Here is a 27858-nt window from a genome sequence, read left to right as displayed (position 1 = left end):
CACATTTCAAAACTGGATTTCCAGCACAGGTCAGAAAAAAAGGAGAAACCAGCAACCACCTTTGGAGAAGCTTCCGTGAGTAGGTGCAGTTTAAGGGTAGAATTCATAGCCATTTCAGCCATTTCAGTCAGAGCAAGAAGAGAATACCTGTCTGAATAACTGTCAAGGGTTCTCAAAGGAGTCAAAATGACAAGAATATGGCTTAACGTTGTCTAATCTTTGCAGTGAGATTAGATTTCTGGAATCTTTTTGTGGTGTTTTGTTTTTTGCTCCCAATTTTGGTTTAGAGGAAAAAACCCTGGAATCATTAGATAAAGCAGCCTTGGAAAAGCCATGCTAGTCTACAAAGCAACATTTGGGAGATGTTTCCGTTGCAGAAAGGGAGGAAGAGGAAGCGTTTGATTCCTTGACTATGATGTGGCAATCACCAAGTCCATTCAGGTTTTCTTTTACCATTTTCTCCTCTTCGAAAAGGTGCTTGATATAATTTTTTTCTTATATATATATATATATATATATACACAAGTAATATTGCTAACAATCAAGCATTAAGAATAAAGGTGCAGACATACCATAAATACTTCTGCTTCCATTTCTTCTTCTTCTCCCTTTTAGGTTTAGAGGGATGCCATTTCCACTTCACATTATGTATCATTACAATCAGAAAGCAACTCCCAGACTCTAGTGACATTTCAAGCATTATTGTAAACAAAGGAGGGGAAACGGGGGGGGGGAGGGCGGCGGCAGGGCAGGGAAGGAGTTCCTTCTGATCTGGTATTTTCCCCCCTCTGTTTTCTCCCCATGGAAAACAAGTGATTTGAAAAGGCTTAAGGCACTCAGGAAATCCCAGTCATTATGGGCTTCATTCTCACTTTACATTATTTTATTTTCCAAGGATTTCTTTTTCAACATTCTCTCTTCCCATCTGGAAGGATACAATCATCATCCACTGATATATCTTTGAAATATGCTCTTACCCCTCCTCGTGCAGAACTGGCTTAGTGCAAATGCTCACCCTCATCTGGAAGATAAGGAAATGCCCCCACCCCCAAAAAATTAACTATTCACATTTTTTCAAGTTTACCTACAGCTCTCTCTCTCTTTTTCTAATTAGAAAGTAAAAAAGAAACAAACAGACAAAGAAACCCCAAATAAAAATGTACATGAAATTGTGCTCGGTATAAAAATATATCTTAACTGTGCAACATGATACTCTCCTCAGATTCTTTTCTAACTCATTCAAGTATTTCCTTTTTGTCCTGGTAATTTTATCACAGGGGCTCCCGCACAGTGAGTGCACTTTGTACAATAATTATTTTGGGTGGGGTATCCCATTTGAAAAATGCACTGCTTTCTGGAAGAGGAAATACCCCCCCCAAAGAAAGATGTGGCAGCAACCCTTTCCAGCAGGACACTGTCACATTCTGTCGCCACAATCCCCCTTCTTATGCAGGGGAAGAGTCAGGAGGGGGGGGGGATTCCCCATGGAACCACCTAGTAGCCCAGAGGGTGTGGCTCTACCTGACTCATCACTTGGAGTGCATCTCTTTGATAAGGTTCTCATCATGTTCCACGCACCCTCCACTGCAGAATTGGGCAATGGCTCTTTTAGGAACACAGACAGATCGGGGGGGGGGGGTAACAGCCAGGCATGACCAGCCAGGCTTCTTAAGGCCACAGCTCCAGCCACTGTCTGCCATCACCATGGCCTGTCCAGGGTCCTGGCAGATCATTGTGATCCCCCTTAGCATACCTTCACTCTGCCCCATTGGACGTGGCCCGGCCTTTCAGTTTGTGACTCTGCTTCAAACCAGCCCCCCCCCCAAGCTGAGCTAGGCTAGGCCAGCCCAGAAATGGGCGCTGCTGGAGTCTTGGGCTCTGATGGACAACAACCCCCTCTGCACCCAACAGGACCGGCTTCCATCGCCAGCTTTCTCGCACGCGCACGCGCACGCACCTTCTCACTGACCTCCCTCAGCCAAAGAGCTGGCAGGCAGCACAGGAGGAGTAGAGGCCCAGCTGTTTCACCAAGGGCAGTGGAATCTGCCAGCCAGGAGGAGGAAGGCCCATTCCGTTGCTGAGGGAGATGGTTTTCACCGGCTGAATCTGCTCCCGAGATTGAAAACAGAACACTGGAAATGTCAAAGGTTTTCCAGGCCACAAGGCTGGTTGTAGGACAGAATCCCAGCAAGGGACTTTCCCGGGACGATAAGCATAAAAGCCTTGAATGACTCGAGTGTTGGCACAGACCAAAGGCCAGTGGGGGCCATCAGGAGTGGCCAGGATGGCCCTCTCTCGAGTGTGTCTAGCAAGGCTGCTTTTGAGTGGATGTGACTGATCAGAGACCATGGAAGGCGCCCAGTGAGAGTGAGCCAAGCTGTGAGTCCCCAAAGCTGCTTCAGGGCTGCCCCCTCCCATGAAAAGAGAGAATCCCAACTCAGGCCAGGAAGAGTCAAACAGTTGCAACAAGAAGCCCATCACCATCATCGCCCAAGCCATAGCAGGGGCCACCGAGGCCACCCCAGTTCAGGAAAAGCCTGAAGGCAACTGGCCCAGCTATCGGCACCAGATTCCTCACTACACCAAGGGCTTTGGGCCTTCTGTGCCTGCTTGAAGGCCTCAACCACCTGTTTCATCAGCAATGAAATGGTTTTAGTCATTATCAGGGACCGCAGAGGTTTATTCAGGGTACAAAAGTGCATGAATTAAGACAGAAGCTCCACGTGTAGCTCAAAGACAAGTCCCATGCCTCAACAGCTGTGTGGCAAAAGACGAGAGCGCCATCTTGGTTAGAGGGAGGGGCTAGGAAGAGAGCAAAACCCCAAACCTTGCTTGCTGTGCCATTGGCTCAGAAGCTGCCCTATTCACAAAGGAGCCACTTTGGAGCTTCAGAAGCCTGCCCTCACCTGAGTTCTGCATCCCAAAAACTCAGCATGGCCACTACCCAGCCGGCTCTTTACATTCCCTCCTTCCACAGGATCATAGCAGAGATGCTGCCTCCCTGACTGACATCCATGGGGGAAATCCCGCCTCGAGAAACAGAAACAAACCACCACACCAAGGAGGATTTGTGCTGGGAAAGAGGGAGTTTGCCGGGCGGGGGGGGGGAAGCTCTCAGCATCTCTCACACATGCTGGTTGCGGGGCACTCCAGCAATGTCCATGCCGGGATTAAGATTGCCAAGTCTTGGTTTTTGGGGGGATGGCATTCAGAACAGGTCTGGGTGTGGAGCGAAGGCAACATTTGGGGGATGGCTAAGGGGCGGAGCCCAGAGCAAAAGCCGTTCTCTATTAGCCTAAGACAGCCTTTCCCAACTAATGGGCCACCAGATGTTGTTGGACCACAATTCCCATCTTTCCTGACCATTGGCAATGCTGGCTGAGGCTGATGGGAGTTGTGGTCCAACAACATCTGGTGGCCCACTAGCTGGGAAATGCTGGCCTAAGAGATACTCGCTGTTCAAAACAAAAGGCTGGGGAGGGCACTCTTTGCCCTTCCCTTTCTGGCAAGTAGCCCGATCAGGCCACGGCGGATTCCTCCCTGCCCCCCTAAGACAGACATGATGTGGAGCCTCCGATTGCATCTGAACTGTGGCAGATCACTGCAAGTACCCCCAAAACAGTAACCTGAACTGGTCACACAGGCCTGCCTGTCTGCCCTCTCCCCAAACTCAGACCCACCCCAACCTGCTCTGTCATTTGCACACGTACCGGCTGCCCGTCAGCCAAACACAGCACTCCGAAATCTGCTTTGTACCCAACGCCTTTCAAGCATGACGGTGAACCTGCACATTTCAAAACATGCAGAAAGCAGAGACAGCCTCTCTTTGCCCAGGGTAAATGGCTGCCTGTCCTGCGCCAAGACATTTGCGCTCCCGTTAAACTCCATGCGTGAGGGGGAGGATATCCCAAGTTAGACCCATTTAAGTTAATGGACATGACTATTCCATGTCTTCTCCACGCTGGGCAAAGCAGCTCAAACAATCAGAACTGGGAAAGGCCCCCACCTTCTTCTCTGCTGTCACGTATTTTACATGATCTTCCTCTGAAAGGGAAGGTGGGCAGAAAGCAGAAAGACACATATCCTAAAACTATGAGTAAGGAACAAAAATTAAGCTCCAATCCCGACTTGCATTTCACTCACTCAGAAACAATCTAGCAATTCAGAAGTACCAAGGAATGCAGTTGAAGGAATTGCTGCCCTAACTGGGAGCTCTGCAGACAAGGGGGTGGGGGTGGGGAGAGACAGCCAAGACACAAACAGCGACCCCCCTCCCCTCCAAAGGGAAAAAGCATGAAGCCAAGTAGAAGGGCAGGAAGGCCCCCAGCATGCACCCACCACCACCGCTGGCCAAAGAATGAAGAGCCAGAGTTAGAGTTAGGCGTGGATCTGGGCTGGGCACCCACACGGGCAGCTGCGCCTCCAAGAAAGCTCTCAGCCTATGATAATCACTCACTCTCTCTCCCCCCCACCCTTACAGGGGAGGCAGCAGTTCTAACCTCTGCCTGTTTCCTGGCTACCTGATCAGCTTCTTCCAAAATTCCTGGGATGCCAAGATCCTCAGAATCCTCCGACAACTTCTGTTTCTGTCTCTCTGCCTGGAAAGCTGCGCTTGAGCTCTTTGATGAATTGTGTTATTGGTCCTGGTGTTTAGAGGTAGCCTCTCTGCCCCTGCTGGGAAAATCCAAACGGCAACCTTAAGACTAAAGAATCACAAATGCAGATATGCTGCCGGGTGAATCGCAACAGCATTTCCCCAATTCTTGCCCTGCCCAGTTGAGGCTTATCAGGATGTGGGGCAATGTCTAATCCACCTCAAGCAACGCTCCACTCAACCTAATGCCCACCCCACCCCAGGGCATCCCAGGAGCACCTGCTCCTGGGCAGGAAAGTCAGACTGATGCCATCAGCCAAAGCAATTTCAGCCCCAGCTCACTGAAAGGAGCCTTTGCTCTCATCAACGACAAATTCATTTCCAGCTTCTTTTGCATTTCTGTCTCTGCCTAAAACACTTCCAAGTCAAATAACACATCTCAAAGTGTTCATTTCCCAATATCTAAGAGCGGGCCTAATCTAACATTTTCCTCCATGCAAGTAGTTATGGAATGTTTTGTGCAGCCACACATGCACTTATATGGAAAATAAATGATATTCCTTGGGACAAAATCCGTGGCGCCTGCACAGCTCCACTGCGAAGGATGCCACACTCCTACCTCGATGCAAATCATTTCCGATGCCATTTCCTCAGCAGGAAGGTGCATTAGAAGAAATCCTGCATTTGTCCTTCAAACATACCAAAAAGACTTTGGACGAACTAAGGGGACAGGCCAAGTGAATGCTGAGCGAACACAGGCAAGAAAATAAAAGGGCAGACAGAGGACAAGAGCCAAAGAAAGGCAGCAGCACCCTGACATGACGAGGCAGGGTAGTGGGAAGCAGGCAAAGGAGCCATCAGAGAGGGAAAGAGCCAGCCAAGCAGAAGGGAGACAAAATGCCATTTGAGTCTTTTTGTCTGACCAGTATTCTGAGCATCAGCCACCAAGAGCACTTCCGGTGGAGTTTCTAGGCAAGAAGCTCCATTCATCCCAGTGGTGATTACACAAGAGATACTCCCAGTGAATTGTGCCTGAGAATACATGCCCTGTTGATAACAAAAAGATCCAAGCAATGAAACTGTGCAAAAACCAAAGCAAAGCCTCACCGTATAACAGCTGAGACCAACAAGACCTCTGATGTCGGTTGCAGCCTTCCTCACTGCCCCCCCTCCCCTCCCCTGGTACCTTCTGCCCCCCCCCACATGCCACTTTCCAAAGAGGAGGAAGAGCTCCCCGCCCACCCTGGTGTGAGAGGAGGGGGTGGTACTGGGCTGCAGAGTATGGTGATGATGGGAGGGGGGGAAATATTCTTTAGCTTTTTTGAAATAAAACGCTAGTCTTCTACACTAACCTCAGGCATTATTTTTTTAAAAGGAGCCCAGGATTGGTTTGCTTGTTTGTTCTCCATATGTGGGGTTGCCTTAGACCTAGAGTTGCTTACAGTATAACGAATGTGATATTTCCTTCATAAATCTTAAACACAAGCAGAATAAAAATCACATTTTTCTCAGGCAACAGTAGCAGTTCAGTAGGTAAATGGTTTGATCACATTTTTGTATTAATAATGCATGCAAGCAGCTTTAGTATTATAGATCCCTCATTGCTTAAGCCAACACGATCCTTGCTCTTTCACAAAGCTCCTCCTCCATAGGGACCCTCCTGTCGCCTCGCCGGAGTGTCTGGCCGGCTGGTAGAACCAGGCCCCTGTTCAAAAGGCGGTGTGGTGTTCTGGCTCTCCGAAGCCATCGCTTCTGGGCCGGCTGACTCCTGGATGACAGAGCTGGCTCCTTCGACATCCTCGCTCGGCTCAAACAACTGGCTGGATCCATTGCTTTGATCCACAGTGACCGTGTTAGTTCTCAGTGCCAGAAGAGTTCCGGAATCGCCCCGCCTCTCTGCATAGATTCGTTGTTCAAACATCTGAGTGGCAGAAGGCTGAAATTCGGGCTCCAGAGAGACGCTGCTGGTGGTGGAGCCCATGACGGAGCGGTAGACCTCCATTCCCTCAGGCAGCATGGACTTAATCTTTGGGAGCCAACGCTTGCGTACACGGCGGGCATTAGTGCACATGTCAGCAGCGATGACATTCATCTCACTTTCCTTGAAGCTTGGGGCAAAATTCTGACAATACACTGGAAAGACAAGGGTGCATTTTAGCCAAGGCCATTAAGAGGCCGCAATAGCACGTGCTGGTCAGTTCTGCAATGGAGGCAGAGCTCTAATGAAACATTTTCCAACACCAGACATAAGTGCCATAAAAACAGATTGCATGAAGGTGCCTTTATGAGATTTGTAACATCCAGAACAGAGTGTTATAATGGACAGAATCAGGAGATGGCCCTTGAAGGTCTCTTGGAAGCAGTACGTGGATTATTTACAATTTTTGGAAAAGGGAGATCTAGTGCTTCATTAATTGCATTCAATAGCTTGAACTGCACCTTACCAGAGACTAAACTGGTAGGAAACAGACTACAGAGCACATAGAAGGATACACAAAACCTCTGAAGAGACATGCGCTGCACTCAGTACTGACCTAAGGCATTGACAGAGATCCATCAAGGGCCTATCCAGCATTGCTCAGCTGAAGATTTCCCTCCCCTCATCCCCCCTCACAGCAGATTCTCATGGTTGTGTAACTGTCAAATTTAACAACCCCCCTGCCCTGCCTTTTAGGCCTTGCTATCCGACTACAGTTCCCAGCTCCAGACCTCAGGAGAGCCTCTGAAACTCTAAAGGACAGAATTTCATAATCCGGTGGTGACAGCAGAAGTGGCACTTGATGGAATTTCCCCTTCTGTGAAGCTTTTTAATGAGTCTCGCAGGCTATGGATCTGGCAATGCAGGACCTCCCCTTTTGAGGCTGCAAAATGCCCTTTGAGCAGAGCCTCCTTAATATGCGTCTCTGAAGAAAAACTCCACATGCTTGTTAGAGCATTTTGGTTGCTTGCAGCTTTGACTTGGCATGGATCTGGTCTCATTTGCTGCATTTTAATTTCCGAGTCTAGTTCATTCTTGCCAGTTGCCTTGCGAGCACAGTTGAGGTGCCAATATTGACTCCTCCCACCTCCGCCTGACTTTCTAATTGGCCTCTCCTTGCCTTAGCCCTACGCATGGCTTGGTCCCGGGCTTATTAGCAGCTGTCTGCCTCAGTCTCCATCGGCCACGTCTTTCAGCCACCTTGGCTTGGCCAGGCCCCTTCAGTGTCCAGATTCCCTGGCACACACATACACACCCTTTCTACCGTGATATCACTCCCCTGCTGGTGACTTCATTCCTCATTGCTGGATTAGATGATGAACATTTCATGACAGTGCAGAAGCTCCCCAAAAATTCTTTAGCAAATGGAAGCATGAAAGAGGAAAATCTGCTGTGGCTACAAATCTAGTGAAACAAGGAAGTGGGAAGCTCATCAGGAAAACGCTGTGCCATTTTCAAGGCTTTAAACCCCCTGGACAGATAAGCCCACGGATCTCCCTTCTGTTCATTTACATATAGTAACTGCATGGATAGCAGGGGTTCAAGGCAGAAGAAAAGAGACACGCTTCCTATTAAAAGGATGATATCAGGTTTATAACCCTACCAACAAAACATGGCTTGAAGATTTCTGCTCTCCCCCTCCCAACTTTTAAAAAAACAAATTGTGTTGATACTTCTATAGCAAGTTGGCACTCTCAAAAGGCATTAAACAAGGTTCTGTTGCCAAAACAAAGGGTTTTAAAACTTCAAGGACTTTTTAAAAGAAATATCTGAATCCAGACTTTCTTAGAAAATAAAAAAGAAGCCCAGTGTCTCCCCCATCTCCCCTTGGGACTGAGGATCCTCCCCCCCCACACACACACACACTTACATTTCACAGCATTAAGGACCCGACTGTCAAGAGGCTTCCTGCTCGGGTCACTGGTGGAAGAGCGGATTCCTGTTCCACAGCTATTGGCCAGTGTGTTCCTGTCCCGGGAACAAGCAGGAAGCAGAATCTCAAAAGCACATCCAGAAAAATCACTCACAGCCACCCTTTGTGCTGCCAGTCTCCACAGAGCACGAAAGAGCCCACTTCATGTGGGAGGCTTTGAAGAAGGTTCCATGGAGGAAACGGGGGGTGGAGGACAGGAAGACTCAAAAGCCCAAAGAGGTACATCCCCTCCCCCCTGCATGGTCCAGGTGATGGCTCAAAATGTGTAGGAGATGGTACAGATTTATCAAGCACGGCTTGCTGAGGTCGCTCTGCATCTCTGCCCCAAGCCAATGTTGTTGATACTATCGTGGCAAATCAGCAGAGATCAAGGAATCTGAACCACAGCCAAAGCACAGCATTTAAAAATATATTTATAATATTATAAATACTAAACACAATTCCAAATTACTTACACTGGGGGAAAACGGAAAGGTTCAGCTTTTCAGAAAAAAAATCACAAACATTTGCCGTTTCCTCAAATAGTTACATCAACCTACATGTTCATTTCTTTGATTAACTAAATCTGCAGCATCACAAATATGTGCAATTTCAAGGATTTCCAGAAGGCAGTTCCTTGTAGATGGTGCAGATACCAGCTGCTACGAAGGGACAGGAGAGCTTTCAGTGCCACAACAAGATTTTATTTATTTATTTTTATTTATTTATTAAATTTATATACCGCCCGACTAGCAATAGCTCTCTGGGCGGTGAACATAAAACAGGGCGGTGAACATAAAACAAGATTAATGTCTTCCTTGTTTTATCCAGTGTATGTGGCAGCCCATGTAAAGGAATTATTCAAGCATGCATATTCATGTCCATGCCAGTTATCTGAAGAATAGTCTATGTCACATTCTGCCAATACCCCTGGACCCCAGGGCAAGGCCATCACACCTGGTATAAAATCTGCATCACACACATTTCCATTTCATGTCTAGGAGAAGTTCCATCGACAATCAAAGTCAAAACACTTTTCATTCCCGATTAACAAAATCTCCCTTCCACTTAAGGCCTTGCCTCCCGCCCACCAGGGGAAGGAAGGAAGGAAGGGACACTTTTGGCGTCATACCTGTCAAAGAAGGTTGCCAGCAGGCGCCGCAGGAGGACTTTGTGCTTCACACCGGCGCAAAGGTGGCAGTTCATCAGTTGCCCCCGAGTGATGTAAACACCAGAGCCTGGGGCGGGGGCGGGAGGAGGAAGAGAACCAGAACAAGTGAGAGACCAAGAAGTCACACTCTTCCCTTGGCTCTGCAAGTTTTACAACCAGATACAGCACACACGCACACACATTGATGCAAAGCCATAAGGACCAGGAGAAGCTACCGCAGGAATGGCCGAGTCAGTTCACAGCCTGAGAGAGGAGCACTCAGTGACCTGACCATGACCCAAAGGAGGTCTTGTGGCTCAAACACCCTGGGATTTCTCAGCATTGCTACTCCCAGCAAAACGACCCAGCCATCCAGAAAATCTCCTTGGCTCTTCACTGGGAGGGCCAGGAGCTGTGATGGCAAGACTGGGATGTCCCAGGAGGCCCAACCTGTGGCTCACCAGCAGATAGTCAAGTGAAGAGGACTCTCTTCCTGCCAGGCTCTGCCCCCCTCAAATCGGCCCTTGTCTGTCCCCGTAGGCCAGAGGTGGGCAACCTTTTTCTGTTGAGGGCCATATTCCCACCCTTAGGGGAAATTCTGTGGCAGGGGGCAGGGAGGCCCACACTCTGGCAGAAGAAAGGCAATGCCACAGACAAAAGTGTTCTGGATTAACTATTCCAGAATAAAGACTAACCTGCTTCAATTTTCATCATGGCTACCTCAGATCGGATTTCCCAATCTTATGCAAGTCTGTTGAGAAGTAATCCCCAATGGGTTTGATAATGATGATTTGGAAAGCAAGTGAAGCAATTTCTTTCTAACCTCAGTGTGCCCCCAGTTCCCCCCACAGAGGTCAGAAGCCTACCTATTTGTTCTCAGATAACTGGGGGGGGGGAGGAGGAATGAGTCAACTTGTACTTTCATGTTCTGGTGCATCCAGAAGAGGGACGGGAGGCCTCCAGCCTGCCAGATCCCCTCCAGTGGCTCCACCCACCCACAGCACTGGCCAGGTAGTCCATCCAGCCACATCAGAACAAAAGGGCACCAACCCAAACGTTTTGCAAGCATCTCAATCCACAACTTCCTTCACAATACCTAAGCAATGAGAATGTGCTCAGGGAAGGTGGACACAGAAAAAGAAGGGTGGTCAGTTTTTTAAACAAAGATTATTTAAGGCAGGTTATTTTTATAAAGAAAAATGCAATATTTTACAGTGTATTGTAAAGCATATCAAACACATGCACAATACAAAGTAAAAAAAATCCAGGCAAATGATGGCTGTCCTCAGAAATAAGAAGAAAAGATAAATTTAAAAAAGGGGAAAAGGCAGACAGGAGTGAACGGGAAGGGAGGAGAAGTCTGTGCACGCTGCCATGACTAGATAGGAGGAGGACACCAATACCGTATTTACAATATACATCAATAACGAAGTGGACTAATTTTATAAACAAAATTAATTTAGATCAGATTAATTTCATAAACAACTTTTTCTAGATTTGGGTTCATCACAATTGCTCATTATCTTTCGTAATTTTTTTTTAATAACCCACCAAATTATTCAGGGGAAATGCAAGCTGAAAGAATTCAATTATGCTGCTTTAAAAAAAACAGCCAAGAGCGCCTGTTAATGAAAAAAGGAATTAGTGGGATCTGACAATGCTTAAGCAATGTTATTGTGCAAAGTAACTTTTTATGAACCACAAAGGAAAACCTGTACCCAGAAGGGCACATTTGACTTCAGGATGCAATCAAGTAAGCAATGGTTGTGTTACCTGCAACAAGTTCAAGTTTTTCTCCAGGATCGCCTTCTGAGTAGAGTTTCGGATGGCACCGATACCCGATTTGACTGATGAGACTGGCAGGCAGAGCAACCAAGTCACGCCGGATGAGGACGCAGGAGCGGCTCTCTAAGGGCACCTGCTCTGGTTTCTCCTGAGGGGCTGGGGAAGGAAGGACAAGGAAGGGGAGGCATGACAGGACCGCTGAGGCCTGTGGGGAAAGACCCCTTTCAGGGACATCAAGGGAGGGGGCTGCAGCTGCAGACCCACCCCTTTCTCCGGACCCCACTGCTGAGGGTGGCAGGCTGGGACCGAGAAACCAAGCACAGCGGGCAGCCACAATCACTCCTGCTCTGTAGAGGCAGAGGCTGGAAAGCCGGGAGGATCCAAAGGTGTGAAGTGGGGGGGAGGGACCCACTGTTGAGTAAGGAGGAAACCAAGCCAGCTGCCTGGAAGGAGCTGAAAGGGGACTGAATGCAGGCCCAAAAGGGCTCCCAAGTAGTCCTGGCAAGCAGGCCAAGTGGTCCCAGCCAGGCCACGCACTTGCACCCCCCCACATGGTCAGCTTCCCCTCCCTGCCTCCCTCCCTCCACACACACATAATCTTTTTTGGGATTTCTCCTGCTTTTTCAGGCCCAACCTTCTTTCTTGCCAGGTTGCGAGCAAGAATAAAACTGGGGTCATGGTATGCCAATTTCTAATAAAATATAAAGTTTAAATTCTAACAGCCAGGTGCTTACGAACTGTTATATGAAGTTCAGAGTGCAAATCTAAGCTATTCTAGTAAAAGCCTAGTCTCCTGAGGGTGAAAATCTCCTGTCTTGACACCCAACCTCTTGCAAAGCTCGTCTTCGTCTTCAGAAAGGAGTCTCGATCATGTTGGAATCGAAAGTTAAACTTGCAAAGTAGCTATTAAAGTACTCTCAAAATATCTGACCTGCCCTCCTCTGCATGTAACATTCTAGAAAATTAATTCATTTTACACAGAGCCAACCAGTTGCAAAGTTGCAATGCATTAGGCTGTGGAAAGCTGATATGCAGAGGAGTGAAGGTGTATGACTTCCATGCTTTTTGCTTCACGGGTGAAGTTTGTTTATTTATAGAATCATAGAATAGTAGAGTTCGAAGGGGCCTATAAGGCCATCGAATCCAACCTCCCTGCTCACAGGAGGAATCCATATTAAAGCACACCCAACAGGTGCCTGTCCAGCTGCCTCTTGAAGGCCTCCAGTGTTGGAGAGCCCACCACCTCCAGAGGTCATTGGTTCCATTGTCATACCACTCTAACAGTTAGGAAGCTTTTCCTGATGTTCAGCCAAAATCTGGCTTCCTGTAACCTGAACCCATTATTCCATGTCATGCACTCTGAGATAATCAAGGTCTATTAGGGGTTTTTAAAGCCTGTTTTTCTATATGATGCATAATTTGGAAGAGCCTTAAAGGGGTTTTGCTGCTGAATTTGTGTGTAATAATTTTTGTTGGTCTTATATTGGACTGGATATATTTTGTACTTTTCTATTTTATGGATTTTAGGTGCATTGAGTGTCTTTTTCAAGACAGAAAATGTCTTTTAAAAAATAAAGTGTTCAAGGAGCTGGGCCTTTTGGTGGTAACGTACCAGGATCTTACAACAGAGGGGAGATATTTAGGTTAAAGGCAGCTGAAAGACAAAGATGAACAGTTACAAAACTGAACATTAAAAGGTTTAGAATGCAAATCATAGAATATAGTGTTGGAAAGGGCCTATAGGGCCATCGAGTTGAACCCCCTGCTCAGTGTAGAAATCCAACTTAAAATCATGTTGGAACATTCCAAAGAAGGAACATTACGTCTGTGGCATTCGGGAAATAATCTTCTTGGAACAACTGTGAGAGAAAAGAACTCAAGAACTATGAGAAAGGTCATTTCTGATGGCAGCAGAAAACCACTTTGAATTTTTTTACAATTAAGTGGTATATAAATTTTAATAAATACATAAAATGGACAGTTCTCCCAACAGAGGGATGTAGAAAACTGAGTCCTCCAAGGATCAGTATTGGGACCTGTGCATTGCTGCTTGTTCAAAAAACTAAGCAGTGAGCAGTGCCAAGTTCGCTGATATCATATTGTTCACGGTGGTTAAAAGGGATTGTAAAGAGCTCCAGAAAGATCTCACCAGACTGGGTGAATGGGCAGTAAAATGGCAAATGCATTTAAATGCAAACAAGTGTAAAGTGATGCACACTGAGGCAAATAAAAAATTCCTAATTTCACATATACACTCATGGGGTCTGAACCGGCGGTGACTGGCGAGGAATGAGACCTTGGAGTCGTCATGGATAGCTCAATGAAGATGTCAGTCCAGTGTACGGCAGCTGTGAAAAAGGCAAGTTCTATGCTAGGAATCATTAGGGGGGGGAAATGAAAATAAAACTGCTGTTATACAAATCTATGGTGCAGCCACACTTGGAATACTGTGTATGGTTCTGGTCACCTCACCTCAAAAAGGATATTGTGGAGCTGGAAAAGGTTCAGAAAAGGGCAACCAGAATGATCAAGGGGATGGAGCGACTCCCCTGTGAGGAAAGGTTACAAAGTTTAGTTTAGAAAAACAGACAGAGTTGTATAACATTTTGCCTGGTGTGGACAGGGAAGAAAACTCTCATAGGACTAGAACCCAGGGCCATCCAACGAAGCTGAAAGCAGGAACATTCTTTTGATTGTCCTGAAAGGACTTCTTCACACAAAACACAGTTAAGCTATAGAATTCACTGCTACAAGCGGCAGTGATGGCTACCAACTTGGCTAGTTTTAAGAACTTAAGGAGAGCCTGCTGGATAGGGTCAAAGGGGGCCCATCGAGTTCCATTCTCACAGTGGCCAACCAGATGCTCATTATGGGGAGACCCCAAGCAGAACCTGAGTGCAAGAGCAATTCTCCCCTCCTGCAGTTTCCAGGAACTGGTATTCAGGGGCATATTGCTTTTGACTGTGGAGACAGAACATAGGATTAGACACAAAAGGATGTCTCTGAATACCAGTTTCTGAGAATCTCAAGTGGGGAGGGGTGCTGCTGTTGCGCTCCAGTCCTGCTTGCATGCTTCGCATTGGGGCCTCAGGTTGGCCACTGTGAGAACAGGATGCTGGACTAGATGGGCCCCTTTGGCCTGAGCCAGCAGCCAGGCTCTGCTTACGTGCCAATATTTCCCTGAAGCCACCAGGGGCTGCTATAATCGGAGCTTGGATCTCACACCAATTAAAAGCTTTCTTTGGACAGGCTGGATTTGCTGCAATATATCAGAATTTTAAGTTGTGAGTGGATTTCAGTTCGAAGATGACTGTGAGTATTATATTCCCAAAAAGTTAGTTCTCTGTTCCTCAGCACCAAACATTTCTATACAGAGGTGGAATGTTTCAGTCCTCTGTAGATGATCAACCAAATTTGGAGGCTGGCATGTTGTGCTTTTCTAAAACCCATTTCCATCCAAAGTTCGGCCGTTCCAGTCACTCTGGCAGTGGCCACCGGCAGGCTCTCTGGTAGCCAGCCCTGTTTCCTTGCACCAACACCAAAATGAAGCAGGCTGATGGAAGCGGAACCCAGCTTTGCTCTAACCACTAAGATTCTGTTGGCTTGATCAGAAACACATCCGTTCAGAGGGGGGCATCCAGACAGGCTGAAAAGCAGATGAGGATGAAGCATCTCTCTCAACTGTGACTCTTTAATGATCCCTCGTTCTTGCATAGACCACCCTGCTCATCATCACTCACAAGGTGCAAAGCTGGCCAGGGCTAGCCTGGACTACAGAAGAGTCACAATGCCCCCCTCTTCATTCTCTGTCATGCACGCATGCGTGCACACACACACACGCACACCCTTTTCTTGTTTGTTACCAAAACAGAACACTTTACACAGATCCAAAGCCAGTCCCTTCACAATCCTGCTCAAAGGTATCCTACCTCCTCCTCCTGTGAAGGAGAGGCAGCATCTGCCTTGGCTGTGCAACGGCTCAAGACACAATGTTTTCAGATTTATCACTATCAAGGAGGCTAATCTGTACAGTCACTCTGCATTGCCAGTTTCAGTAAACAAGGAGGAGACCACGGAAGTGCAGCTCGTCACCAAACAAGCCAGTACACACCATTAGGAAGCCTGCTAGAGCTAAGAGTTCCTTGCTGTTGCCAAGGGGCCAAAGGGACAGCCCCTCTGCCCCACCAGAGGCTTCCCACTGAGAGGCCCACCCCTGCACACACAGCCAGTTCCTTGAAGATGAACTCGCCCTGCATTCTGCACTTCCTTCACCCAGGTATGGGGTTTTAGGCTGAGGCAATAGGGAGCTGCCTTACATCGAGTCAGGCCACTGGTCCATCCAGCTCAGTACTGTCTACACTGACTGGCAGCAGCCTCCGGGGGTTCTGGCAGGGGGCATTCCCAGCCCTCCTCGGAGGTGCCGCCATTGGGGACAGAACTTGAGGACCACTTGCTGATGCTCTACCACTAAGCTATGATGGCCCCTCCTCTACAATATAGGAAAACAAATACCTGCTTGGGAAAAAACCACACAAACCCCTGAGAGCGGCAACGAGCGTGAGCATCCAGGCAGGGTGGGATCCCTACCTGCGTAGCCGCCAGTAGACTTGATGTACATCTGTCCGTACTGCTCTTCCGCCATGGTGTCGTAGGCTTCGTCGTCCTCCTCGTCCTCTTCGTTGTGGTAGGAGGTGGGGCTGTCTGTGGTGGGGATGCTGCTGGCGCCGGGGCTCGTCCGCTCCCCCTGGGCATACTGAGCCTGGGGCAGGATGTTTGGGAGGAGTGTGGCGAGGCTGGGCACTCCATAGTAGGAGAGGCGAGACAACTTGAGCGCAGCCCCTGAGCTGGAGGAGCTGCCCCCGGTCACCTCCCGGAGACTGGCCTCCAGGGACCTCTTTGCAGGCAGCCCGGCCGTCGGCTGCAGCTCCGGGTTTTCGTGCTTGACCCGTGTGAGGAGCGGGATGGGCACGGAAGGAGACATGACGTAGGGGATGGCCACTGGCTGCAAGGGGTTGCAGGGGCTCTGGGGCTCCGAGCTGGGCTCCTCAATCATCGCCGTTTGGGAGTCACAGTGCGGGGAACTCACTTTGAACATCAAGTCTGTCCCTTTTTCCACAATGTGTTGAATCTGGAGGAAGCCTGCCGTGTACATCACGACAAGCTGCTCGCTGGCGGCCATGGTCAGCTTCCCGGTGTAACAAAAGGACAGGATTTGCTGGAAGCAGGTGGGGGGCACAGAGCCAGGGAGCTCAAATGCGCTCTTGCTGTTCCCACTAAACAAGTCTCTGAAATAGAGGCTGCTGGCCGCCAGGACAGCCCGATGCGCCTTGAAGGCTTGACCCTTGACGACAATGGAGACATCACAGTAAAGGCCCAGGAGCCGCTGCTCGTTCAGAGAGCCTAAGACAGTGTTCCCAAAGTTGGGGATTTCTATGTGCAACATCTGCGACATGGCTCAGCGACTCCTTCCTTACTCATTCAGTGCAACAGGATCCGAAGGAGCACACATCTGTTGGGAGAGGGGAAGAGGGAGGGAAAAGGGGACAGTTAAAAAACAAAAGAGGTATATTTGGAAAGAAAAACACAACAAGGGAGCACCAGCCATGACACTGAAACACCAGAAAAAGGAATTTTGAGAATGCCACTTGCCTGAAAAAACCCTCCTGCAAAGGGCATTCCAAACAAGATGAGGAAGAAACCAAGATAACGGGCTTACAAACACCACACAACAAATAAAAGGGAGAGACACTCACAGTCCTTGTGCAAGAGAAACACAGTTGAATATGGCCACACGTAGCTGCTTGGGGGGGACTGCCACACACCAACCTTAAGCCAGAATAATGCTGCTGTTGGGGGGGACTATTGTGAAATATTCAGCCCTTTAGAAACACGGGTGTGGGGAGGGAGGAGGCGAGGAACCACAAAAGGGATCGGCCACCAAAAAAAGGCTCAAAATGAGTTCGGGATCTCTAATGTAGGCACAACTGCGCCTTGAGAAAAGCGGACACAGCTGGAAACTTGTGATAAAGGAGGGGAGAGATCCAAGTGAATGCTTTAAAAATGCAGCAACTTCTACGTAGGATTCTAAGTTTCACTGCACTGCTGGAAAACCAGGGAGGGCTGAGATGGGCAGCCTGCCATTCCCCCCCCATCATGAGAGGGGGGAGAGGAGTGTTGGCTTCCAAGGCAGCCCCAGACACTGGCAGCCCCCCCTTCCAGCAACTCTTCTCCTAAGTCCTGTTTTCAACAGTGTGGGTTCCAAAGGGATCCTGTGAGGACCCCCCCTCAAAGCAAGGTAACCATTAAGCCTTCCCAAAAACATTTGGGGGTAGTGGTGGAGATGTTGACCTCCATGCAGAAGTGCCACCTTTGAAACACCTGCTGGGGCTCTCGGCTTTGCGTCAAAATTGCACCAGAGCCGCTAGATCTATTTTAGGATCCTCCAGGAACCATCCAGCCCTGACACTGATGTCTTTCCCACACATGCACCAAAACAGAAGCAGCATGCAGAGGAGAAACCTGGGCAATCAGGCAAAATCTCTAGAACCAGCAAAATGTAAAGTCATTAGACATTTTTGGAGCACCCCCTACACCCCCTTTAGCTACTGGCTGTGGGGGGGGGCAGCACTTCTCTCTTTGGCACACACAGGTGCAGAAAAAGCCAGCTGCAATATACATGGATTAAGCCATTTCCCTCCTCCCTGCTCCTGCCAACCTACAAAGTCCACCCCACACACAGAGCCCAGATTACTTCAACAGCAGCAGTTGTCCCATGTCAACTAGAATCCGAAAGGTCTCTTCTCTCCTCCCTCCCCTTCCCCCTTGCAAACCAACTGCTCCTAAAAAGTGACCACACAATGGATTGCTCTGTTCTCTCTCCCCCCTCCACACACACCCTACAACCCTATCTGAAAAGCTGCCATTCCAGAGAGCCACTTCTGTGCATCTGCACCACATTATCAAAACATTCATCAGGCAAAGAGCTCCTTCCGCCCCCACCTTCTCCCCTCGTCTCATGCAGACCTACCTTAAGGGGTGTGAAATCCAAGCACCTCCTTCTCCTCTTCCTCCTGGAAGGGTCTCCTAAAGCCCTCTCTTCAGCAGCCAAGCCTGCTACTCTACAGCGCAGCAGCAAAGCCTCCTTGGAAAGGAGCAGGGGAGGGGACCAGACCCCTCCTGGTGGGGGGGGGGGGATGCTGCTGCTGCAAGGAGTCCCTGCTTCTCTCTCCCTCGGCGAAGTCAGATCTAGCGGCACAAAGCATCTCAATGAACAGGCCCATGTGCAGCTTAACATTCAGGCCATTCTCTGCAATGAATAGAGTCCTTTGATGAGAGTCGCAGAGCAAATGCCAGTCCCAAACTGAAGCTTGGAAGAAAAGGAGGGGGGAAGGGGGGAGAGAAAAGAAGGAGAAGGAGAGGGAGAACAGATCAGTGCCAGCGGAGGAATGCTCAGGGTGTTGGTACAAGACAGACTTTTGATGAGTCACTGCAATGCAAACAAAGATGGCAGAAATACTGTACTCTATGCTGATGAAATGCTTAGTGGTGCCACAGCAACTGAGACGGCCTTTGGATTTATGGCGCAGTTTTGCATATGAATTACGCTGTAAACCGCCTCCTCTCCCATCTAGTACATCCAGAGTGTCAAAGCATTTAAAGTATTCCAAACAGTCTGCAGAGCTGGCGCAGCTCTCCATTAACTCTTCCAGGGTGGGAAGAAATGAAGCCCAGTGGCAGAAGAAGACCTGGGCAGGAGAAACAGAGAGGGAAGAGGAGAGAATTCCTCCCCCCCCAAAAAAATACACACAGGAAAGAAACCTTTTCACATCCCTTCTCCCTGGAAAGTTGGTGTCCAGGGTGTAACAAGAGAGAAAAGGGGGCACGCATGCGGGCACGCACGCACGCACACACACACATACCATTCCTAAAATAGGTAGCTTCTTGGCCCTGGAGCCTACCTCTGATTCTCATCTACTTGCAAGAAGAACACACCAAAACTCCAGACCCTGACTCGGGCAATCCAGATGCTCTGCACAGTGCTCACCAGCTTGCACCACAGTCCCCCCCCCACACACACACACCTCTGTCTCTGTCATTTCCACCAGGTGCTCTGTAGTCTGTTTGCAAGTCCTTAGCAGCTGCCAGAGGCAGCCTGGCCTATTCCCGCTGTAGCCTTCTTGGGAGCAGAGCGCTGTTTTGCTTATATTAGTCCAAATGATCAGATGTATACTGATGGCATGATATCAGCCAGCTATGGGGAACCTTTGGCCCTCCAGATGCTGCTGAACTACAACTCCCATAGACAACTTCAGCAACATCTGGAGGACCAGAGGGCACTGGCAGTAACAGCTTCAGCACTTCTGACCCCACAGCAGCTGAGATGGGGCTAGGCCAGCTGAGCCTCCTCGCCTCACAGGACGCCCCATTCTAGCTCCACTCAAGACCACAGAAAAGACACCCTTCCCGAGAAGCTGCCAGGCTATCTGCCACTAAGGAGGGGAAGGGAAATGAAAACCTGGAAAAATTCGGGGGGGACGGGACATTTTCCCTCGCTCCTGTTTTTCCCCCATCAAGGACTCTCTCCCCACCCCACACCTCTTCCAGTGGAACAACTGGAAATTTGTGGGAACACTGGGGGGGGGCAGGCCTCCTACGAAAGATATTTCTTCCTTCTGGAATGAGCAACATGCTTTCCCAGGCAAGGTCTCCCCCATTCAAAATGTGTAGCATGAAGGTTTTTGTGCAAGATGCTCACATGAGGCAGAGGATGGGGAAGCTGCGGCCCACCTCCGCATGGTGGCACCGGTGGCAACTGGCGTCTGCCAACGTCCCAGCAGCGTTAGGGAACTCTAATCCATGCTGCACCCCACCCCAGCCTCCTTTCGATGTCTTGGACTACAACTCCCATCAGCTGCAGCGGCCAGTGCAGCGGCCATAAGTGTTCCCGCGCCTCTTCCCATGGGGCAAGAGAGCAACCAACCAACATGCCTCCAAACACACAGCCCAGCCCCGATTTGTGTGCACTCTCAGGAGTAAACCCCACAGGGCTGCAGACTAAGAAACTGAAACTTTGAGTCAACCTGATGTAGAGCCGTTAAAAAAGGCGGGTTATTACTTCTGACATAAACACACATAGGACTGCACAGTAAATGTGCCAAACAGCACATGAAATTGTTTTAATTTATAAATGATGCATTTGGGGTTAGGTTTGATTACAAATTACACTTTGCATACCTTTCATTCCCCACTCCCCAAATTTCTGGGTTTCCCTGTGGCTTCAAAATTCCAAGAAATTTTACTTTTCTACCCACTACCACATGTGCCTTCACTTTGTTTTTCATAAAATCCGGCAACCTTCTCTTTGACCCACCTTCCCCCAGTCTGTTTCGTTTGTAAATCCCCAGGTAAAGACACAGAATGGGGCAAAGGAAGAGATTTGGGAGGGGGGTCTTGTTATTTTGTAAATAAAATGACAAAAGTAGACGTTTAAAAACAAAGATGAGGCAGGCCACCATGAGCTGCACAAGAGGGAGGGGAGGCTTTTGGCCCAAAGTGAACCGGGCTGCCAATCCCCAGGAAACCAAACGCACATGTGTGCATGCATGTGCATTGGGGGAGCTCTCAATCTGGAAACTGATCAGAGTCCACAACAGCAAAGAGACAAGTGATGACAATCCGCTTCTGTAGGCAAGAACCAACTTCACTGAGAAGGATGTTCCCAAAAATCCTCAGGATGTAGGCTCAGAGGTGGAACCAAGGGAAATGGGGCCAGGTTTCGGGGGGGGGGATCAGCTGCCCACCTGATTTCTGCTGGCCTCTGCTGATGTTCTCTCTCTGCAGATGCAACAGCCTGACCTAATCCCATATCTCAGCTTGGTCGACAATGGGCAAAAACAAGAACTCCTGGGCACGCACGACCTTCCTTAAGGTTGCCTGTTCTCTCCAAAGCACACAGCTTCTAACATCTACAATATAGCCTAGATCAGCTGTTTTCAAATCCTTTTTTAGGACTTCTTGACAATTGCTGAGGGTCTTGGCCAACCACTTGACATTATTTATATTTATACAAGTATTTATTTACTGCCCTCTCATAAAACACCAGGACAATGTACAACAATATAAAAACATTTTTAAAAGGTTACTTAATGAACTTTTCCTTGTTCTACACTGTAGAACAAACACTCGTTTCACTTCTGGATACAATATGAGGAAAAATAAAACTTTTTTTTTCTTCAGCACCAGCATCATTGTCATGGCTTATTTGCATAGTTCTGATGCCCTGTCAGCTTAATTTGCATCGCATTTTCACAAGCACAGTAGATTCCAAACTATGGTTGGCAGATATATGGTACTTTTTCAAAATCAAATCTACAGTATATCTATTTTTAAATTATGACTCTGAAGATGCAGGAAACTAGCATAAGGCCTATTTTATTTATGGTTTCTGAAGTTAAGCAAGTTATACTGTTAGCCTCCCCCTTGAGATGCCCTCTGCTTTCTCTATAGGTATGTACTGTGTGGCACAGTATTTGGGGTGTAGGGTTGGCTCTGTTTGATTTACTCTATTCAGACACTGCAATGAAGGACAGGAAACAAAATATTAAGAAAGAAAGAAAGAAAGAAAGAAAGAAAGAAAGAAAGAAAGAAAGAAAGAAAGAAAGAAAGAAAGAAAGAAAGAAAGAAAGAAAGAAAGAAAGACACTTTAAAAAACCCTGCCTCCCTGCTTCTATAAAGCAGTCTGTGCATTACTCAACAACCACAAAAGCAGGAAATGAATCCTTCCCTTCCAGAGATGGATGCTTGAGTTCTAAAGAATTCCACTCAAAGTCATGGTGCGGGAAACTTGTTCTTCTCTTTTGCTATTCCATTCACTATTGTTCCAATTTTAGCCGTCTGGGACCACAGACGGAGCCCCCTCCCCCCCCCGCCTCCAACAGACGTTTACAGGTGACTTAAATGCATCAGGAGGGGGATGGAGACCTGTGTGCTCACCCCTTGCACCAGCCCTTCTTTATCTCATGCAGTAAGAGAGTGTTGGATTGGTTGGGGGGGGAGGGAGAAACCCAGAGCCAGCCAGAGCTGAAGAACAATCCAGCCTTCCTATAAAAAGAGGGGAGGGGTACAGTGGGGTTGTTTTTGGACCCCAGATTTACTGGTCTTACGGGGGTCCTTCTTTAGGTGGCCATGTGTTGGGAAGCACACAGTTAACATTTGCCTTCTCCTCCAGTTGCCACTTAGAATCATAGAATCATAGAGTTGGAAGGGGCCTTGTAGGCCATCGAGTCCAACCCCCTGCTCACAGCAGGAAATCCACTTCATGCTTTGCAACAGATTCTGTATTCCTCATATGTTAGGGGGGGGGAACAATAGGATGTAACTCTATTGTTCCCCCCCCCCCAACATGTGAGGAATACAGATGCTGTTGGCCGGTCATCAGACTCAGACTTCACGCCTGTTCATTTCAATGAATCATAGAGTTGGAAGGGGCCTATAAGGTCATCGAGTCCAACCCCCTGATCAACACAGGAATCCAAATTAAAGCATACAATGCATCTACTCTTGAAAGTCAGTTGGATACAATCCCCCGTTTTGCCAACCCTGATAAAAAAACCAAATACACCAAACATGTGCAGTTTCACATTTTAAACTTGCTTAGACTCATATAAACACTATCACAACCACAAAAAAATGTCGATGCCAAACACATTTACCAAGAAAATGATAATGTATTTTTAAGTAAGCACAAATAACTGAGCATCTATCACCATGTACATGTCTGCCCAGCTGCCTCCTAATTATAAATTTTTAAAAATAAGGAAATATGCTCTGTGGACCAGTGTCAGCTCTGGGAAGGGCCCTAGCTCAGAGCACCTGCTCTGCAAGGCAGAAGGTTCCAGGTTCAACCCTGCAGGCAGGGCTGGGCAAGAGCTTCACAAGACCTGCAGAGCCACTGCCAGTCAGTGCAGACGACACTGAGCTAGATGGACCAAGGGCAGGATGTGGCAAAAGGCAACCTTCTGTTTCTGATGGGCCCTGGCATGCTGGTGCCGGCCCAGATGCCGAGGTGGGGCCTGTTCACCGCTCCCTTCCTCATCTGCTGCTCTCCACATGCCAGCCTGGGGATCTGAGGTCTACAGGGCTTTAGCCCAGCTGCACCTCGGGAGAAGGGCCTTATTGCAGCAGGAGCGCGCTTGTTTCACACACACACAAGGTCCCCAGTTCAAAACCCTGCAGAGCTGCTGCAAGCCGGTGTGTAGACGGCGATGGGCTAATCATGGAGCAATGCCCTGGCTTGGGATAAAGCAGTTTGTTTTTTTAAAAAAACCACCCATACACATCTATAAAGGAACAAATCTCTTTTTAAATTCATATGGAAGAGAATACACTCAGCTCAGGATCTGGAATTCTGTGCAATCCCCCCAAAAAAGTCTGCACATCTGCATATGCATTGCTGTATATTGCACCACTCCTAGAGCTTTGGGGACAGTCGATGAAAAACCGACTTGAAGCCCTCCAAAATCAATTCATGAAACAAATTTTGGGGCTCCCCAAGAATACTCCCTCAGCCCATTTAAGGGCAGAATTGGGCCTTCCGTCCATGGCTGCCAGGACTGATTTGGCCCTCCTAAGATTTTGGAAAAGATCTAGATCCTTGGACGATTCCTCCCTTATAAAACTCTGCTGGAATGATCTTCAGGGAACGCCTGACTGGAAGAGAAAAATCATGGAGTTACTAACACTTTATGATCTCACTCTAGCTAGATTTTTAAGCTTCACTCCCTCCGATCTCAAAAACTGGATCTTTGACCAAGATGCATATCAGGATAGAGCCTCAATTGTGACAGCCACTTATTCCTCTTGGTTCCCCCAAATAAAACTCAATCATGCTCCCCCATTTTATTTTACTACCTTGACCCGTGCACCTTTACGCAAGGCTTTTACGGAGTTGAGGTTCCAAGTCATGCCTACTGTTGTTCTGGAAGGCCGTTACAAGGGAGTCCCATTCGCAAATCGCCTTTGTATTTTTGGCTGTAAGGTCCCCGAGGACCTAGTACATTACATGCTACTGTGTCCTCTTTATACCCACCCTAGAGAAAAATTTCTGGCTTCCCTTCCATGTTACACCAGTGTTTTTTCCCATAATGAACTGATAACCACTCTTTTGTTGGATAGCAATAATCAAATTACCATTGCGGTGGCAAATTTCGCTCTGGCCGCTAAAAAGATTAGAGAGAGATATGTTACCTCGCAGTGTAAATAAATTGTTGAATTACCTATCCATGCCTAATGTACTCTTGAACAAATGTTATACTGTACTGCTTTTATAGTTCTATGTTGCAAGGGCCTATGCCCATAAGCAAATAAAGATTTGATTGATTGATTGATTGATATTGCACCACTCCATGCCCCCCCTTCCCCAAGCATGTCCCTTTCCCCCTCTTGGGGGGCGGGGTCGAAGCGTCTCCCAGAATGCAGAAGGGTCACAGTAGAAGGGAGGGGAAACTGTCCCTGCTTTGCCACCGGAAAAGTGCCTCCCCCTCCCCCTCCGCCATGTCTACATTTGAAGCAGGAGCAGCAGGAACTACTTGCGTGTATCGCCCACTTCTACTTTCAGGTGTGAGGGAAAGCCATGCAGCCCACCAGGTGGCACCTGTGTACTCTTCTTTGCAACTAAGCAGTGGCCATGGCGCTCAGGGCCTGCCTGGGGGTCTCTTCCCATTGGGGCATCAGGGTGGCCATTGTGAGGACCGGATGCTGGGCTAAATGGCCCCTCTTTGGCCTGACCCAGCTGCTGCTGCAGGCCTCTTCTTGTGTTCTTTGACTCCAGAGCAGCCATTCCCAACCTTTGAGCCCGCAGAAGTTGCTCCACTGCAATTCCCATCGTCCCCCAGCGGTCCGTCCCTTCGGGGGGTTCCCCAGCACTGAGCCATTTAGAAGAAGGGAAAGGGGGCAGGCACAACACTGACAGAGCCTGGGGAGCTCTAGCCTCCCATCCCAAAGCTCCAGGTGAAGATGAAGAGAATGGAAAGCGACAGGCCGCCAAGAGGAATCCCTCAGGAGACTGCGCTCCCAGAGGCTCAAGGCCACACGGATGGACCGAGCTACTGCCAGGGGAGGCTCAAGCAAGAGAAGCGACAGCCAGACCCCTGGGCCTTGGAGCAGGAATCCCAGCTTCCTCTTTGACAGAGGAGCTGGCTCTCCAGGAGCAGGAGCCGCTGAATCGTGGCCATTTCTTCTTTCAGGGCACCTTCATTGTCTACAATTCTGAGAAGCAAGTCAAAGGCAGGAGGAACAAAGCGAGCCAAGGCCACAGAAACCTCTCAGTCTCTCTCCTGCCTGGGAAGGGAAAGGGAGTCACACCAGTTTTATCAAACACAGTGCAATTTACATTTAATATGTGCAACATAATTCAAGCTCATAAGGGTAAGGCCAACTCAAAAGTGGTGCACGCACACACCACTCCCCAACAGAAGAAGTGGGCCCCAAGACCAGCATTTCGGCACACCCACCCCACTGCAAGACAGAGAGAGAGGGAGAGAGAGAGAGACTGACGTCCCAGGGTCCCGATCCCAGCCTTTCCACCGCAGCAGCACCATTTCCTTGGCAGTCTGTCTAGGCCTGCATGATTCAACCAAGGATGCCTCTCGTCTCGTTAGAGAGCAGGATGAAAAAAGCAGAATAGAAACACTGGCATTGGAACACTCTCTCTCTCTCCCCCCCCCCACCCGCAACACCCGCCGGGGCACGAGGCAGGCAGGCAGGCTTCTTACTTCAGCCCATTACCTAGTATGGTGGAGCAGCCGGGCAGGCGGCCTGCCCTGCCGGCACTTATGGGTCCCCCCCATTCCCTTCAGCAAGTTACTCTGTGAGTCAGCAGAAACAGACAGGAGAGCACCAGGAATGCTGCCTGCTTCTGATGCTATGGAGGGTAGGGTGTTTTGTTTTTAAAGTGGTGGAGTGGGGGGAAGAAAAGAAAAAAGAAAATAAGGCAGGCGGAGGCACACTCCAGCAGGGAGGAGGCGTCCGTCCCTCCGTCCAAGTGGGTGCCACTTTCCAAGGACTGCACAGCTCCTCCCTCCCTCCCTCCCTGCAGGGAAGAGAAGCAATCTTGAGCACATCCCTGTCTCAGATTTACAGCGAAAGGCTTCTGCGCTGGCTCAGGCCGGACTGAGTCAGGCCAGGGCAACCAGCCCAAGACCCCTGCCCCCACCAGCCCCCCTTTTTGGGGGCAACAAGGTTCTCTCTCTCCCCACCCACGGATCAGCAATTTTGATAACTATTTATGGGCTGTGCCTTTATTTAAGTTGCTGGCCTACCACCTTCAAAAATCCCAGGGGACACAGAGATTTTAACCAAAGATGAACACAGGTGCGTGCGCGCACATACAGTCTGCCCAGAGCTGGACACTCAACTGGCAGCTTAAATCAGGAAGTTGTGCTGTCTTCGAGGAGGATCCAGGGAGTCTCCCTATGAAGCACTGGGCAGGGCCTCCACAAGCTTCTGAGTGGCTCTTGGACTGGGCATCAGGTGCGGGTGGGTGCTCTCTCAGGAGAGCAGCCTAAACCCACGGATGTTGCTTCAACACTAGTGAACACAACACAAGACACCAATGCAGTTTCAGGCACTTCACATGCAGTCCGCCCCCTTTCGAAGTTTTGCTCTCCAGGAATGGGCAGGACCAGACTGGATGGCGAGCTCCCCTGAACACCTCCCATGAGGAAATGCTGGACCAGCACACCACTGCCCCTTGTGGTGAACCACTGAAATGCAAGGAGCTGCTAGCTCCACCCACCCACACTGCCCATTGGCCCTTCCTGGGCAGGAAGGGGTATAAAAGGCTCTCCCTTCTTTGGCCGTGCCTAGCCTTGCTTGAGCCACAAAGGTCCTCCTACCTGGCTCCATGACTCAGCCCCCTGCCTCGCCCTCCAGCCCCAACAAATGCCTTCTCTCATGGCTCCTGCCACCCATAGGAAGCCACCCCCAGCCCTGGCATCCTTTTCCCAGAGTGGTTTTCTAATAGACTAGGCTTTTGCAACAGGAAGCTGCTTGTTTTAGGAGGTGATGACGCCTCTCACTGTGACTGGATGAACTGCTCTGATGTCACTGGATGTCCGTGGACTACTCATTGGCCCCCTCCCCCTAGCAGGTCTTCAAGCGTCTGGAGGAGGTGGCAGTTGCCTGAAAACTCTCTTCTTTGTTCTGAAACCTCTCATAAGAACATAAGAAGAGCCTGCTGGATCAGGCCAGTGGCCCATCTAGTCCAGCATCCTGTTCTCACAGTGGCCAACCAGGAGCCTGGGGGAAGCCCGCAAGCAGGACCCGAGCGCAAGAACACCCTCCCCTCCTGAGGCTTCCGGCAACTGGTTTTCAGAAGCATGCTGCCTCTGACTAGGGTGGCAGAGCACAGCCATCATGGCTAGTAGCCATTGATAGCCCTG

General features: G+C 49.0%; 1 protein-coding gene across 24 annotated transcripts in view; it reads right to left on the bottom strand.

Annotated features, from left to right (window-relative positions):
• Window positions 1–27858, bottom strand: part of NACC2 (NACC family member 2) — a 77438-nt gene that overhangs the window by 1693 nt on the left and 47887 nt on the right. For 9 of the 24 annotated variants that reach the window (XM_061603562.1, XM_061603560.1, XM_061603571.1 and 6 more), the window contains 6 exons: window positions 18447–18779; window positions 16007–16928; window positions 11408–11575; window positions 9617–9722; window positions 8443–8540; window positions 5779–6727 (listed from right to left, as the gene is read on the bottom strand). In XM_061603562.1, the coding sequence (XP_061459546.1) occupies window positions 6225–6727; window positions 8443–8540; window positions 9617–9722; window positions 11408–11575; window positions 16007–16871 (1740 nt within the window). In that variant the 5' untranslated portion in view covers window positions 16872–16928; window positions 18447–18779 and the 3' untranslated portion in view covers window positions 5779–6224. Of the gene's footprint in view, window positions 1–229; window positions 4675–5778; window positions 6728–8442; window positions 8541–9616; window positions 9723–11407; window positions 11576–16006; window positions 16929–18446; window positions 18786–27858 lie in introns of those variants that run through there. The other 15 variants (XM_061603561.1, XM_061603557.1, XM_061603572.1 and 12 more) reach the window with 9 other exon arrangements.

Source organism: Rhineura floridana, chromosome 20, assembly GCF_030035675.1.
Source record: "Rhineura floridana isolate rRhiFlo1 chromosome 20, rRhiFlo1.hap2, whole genome shotgun sequence".
NCBI lineage: Eukaryota > Metazoa > Chordata > Lepidosauria > Squamata > Rhineuridae > Rhineura > Rhineura floridana.
The sequence above is the reverse complement of the archived record's forward strand: the minus strand, read 5'-3'. Positions and strand labels throughout refer to the sequence as shown.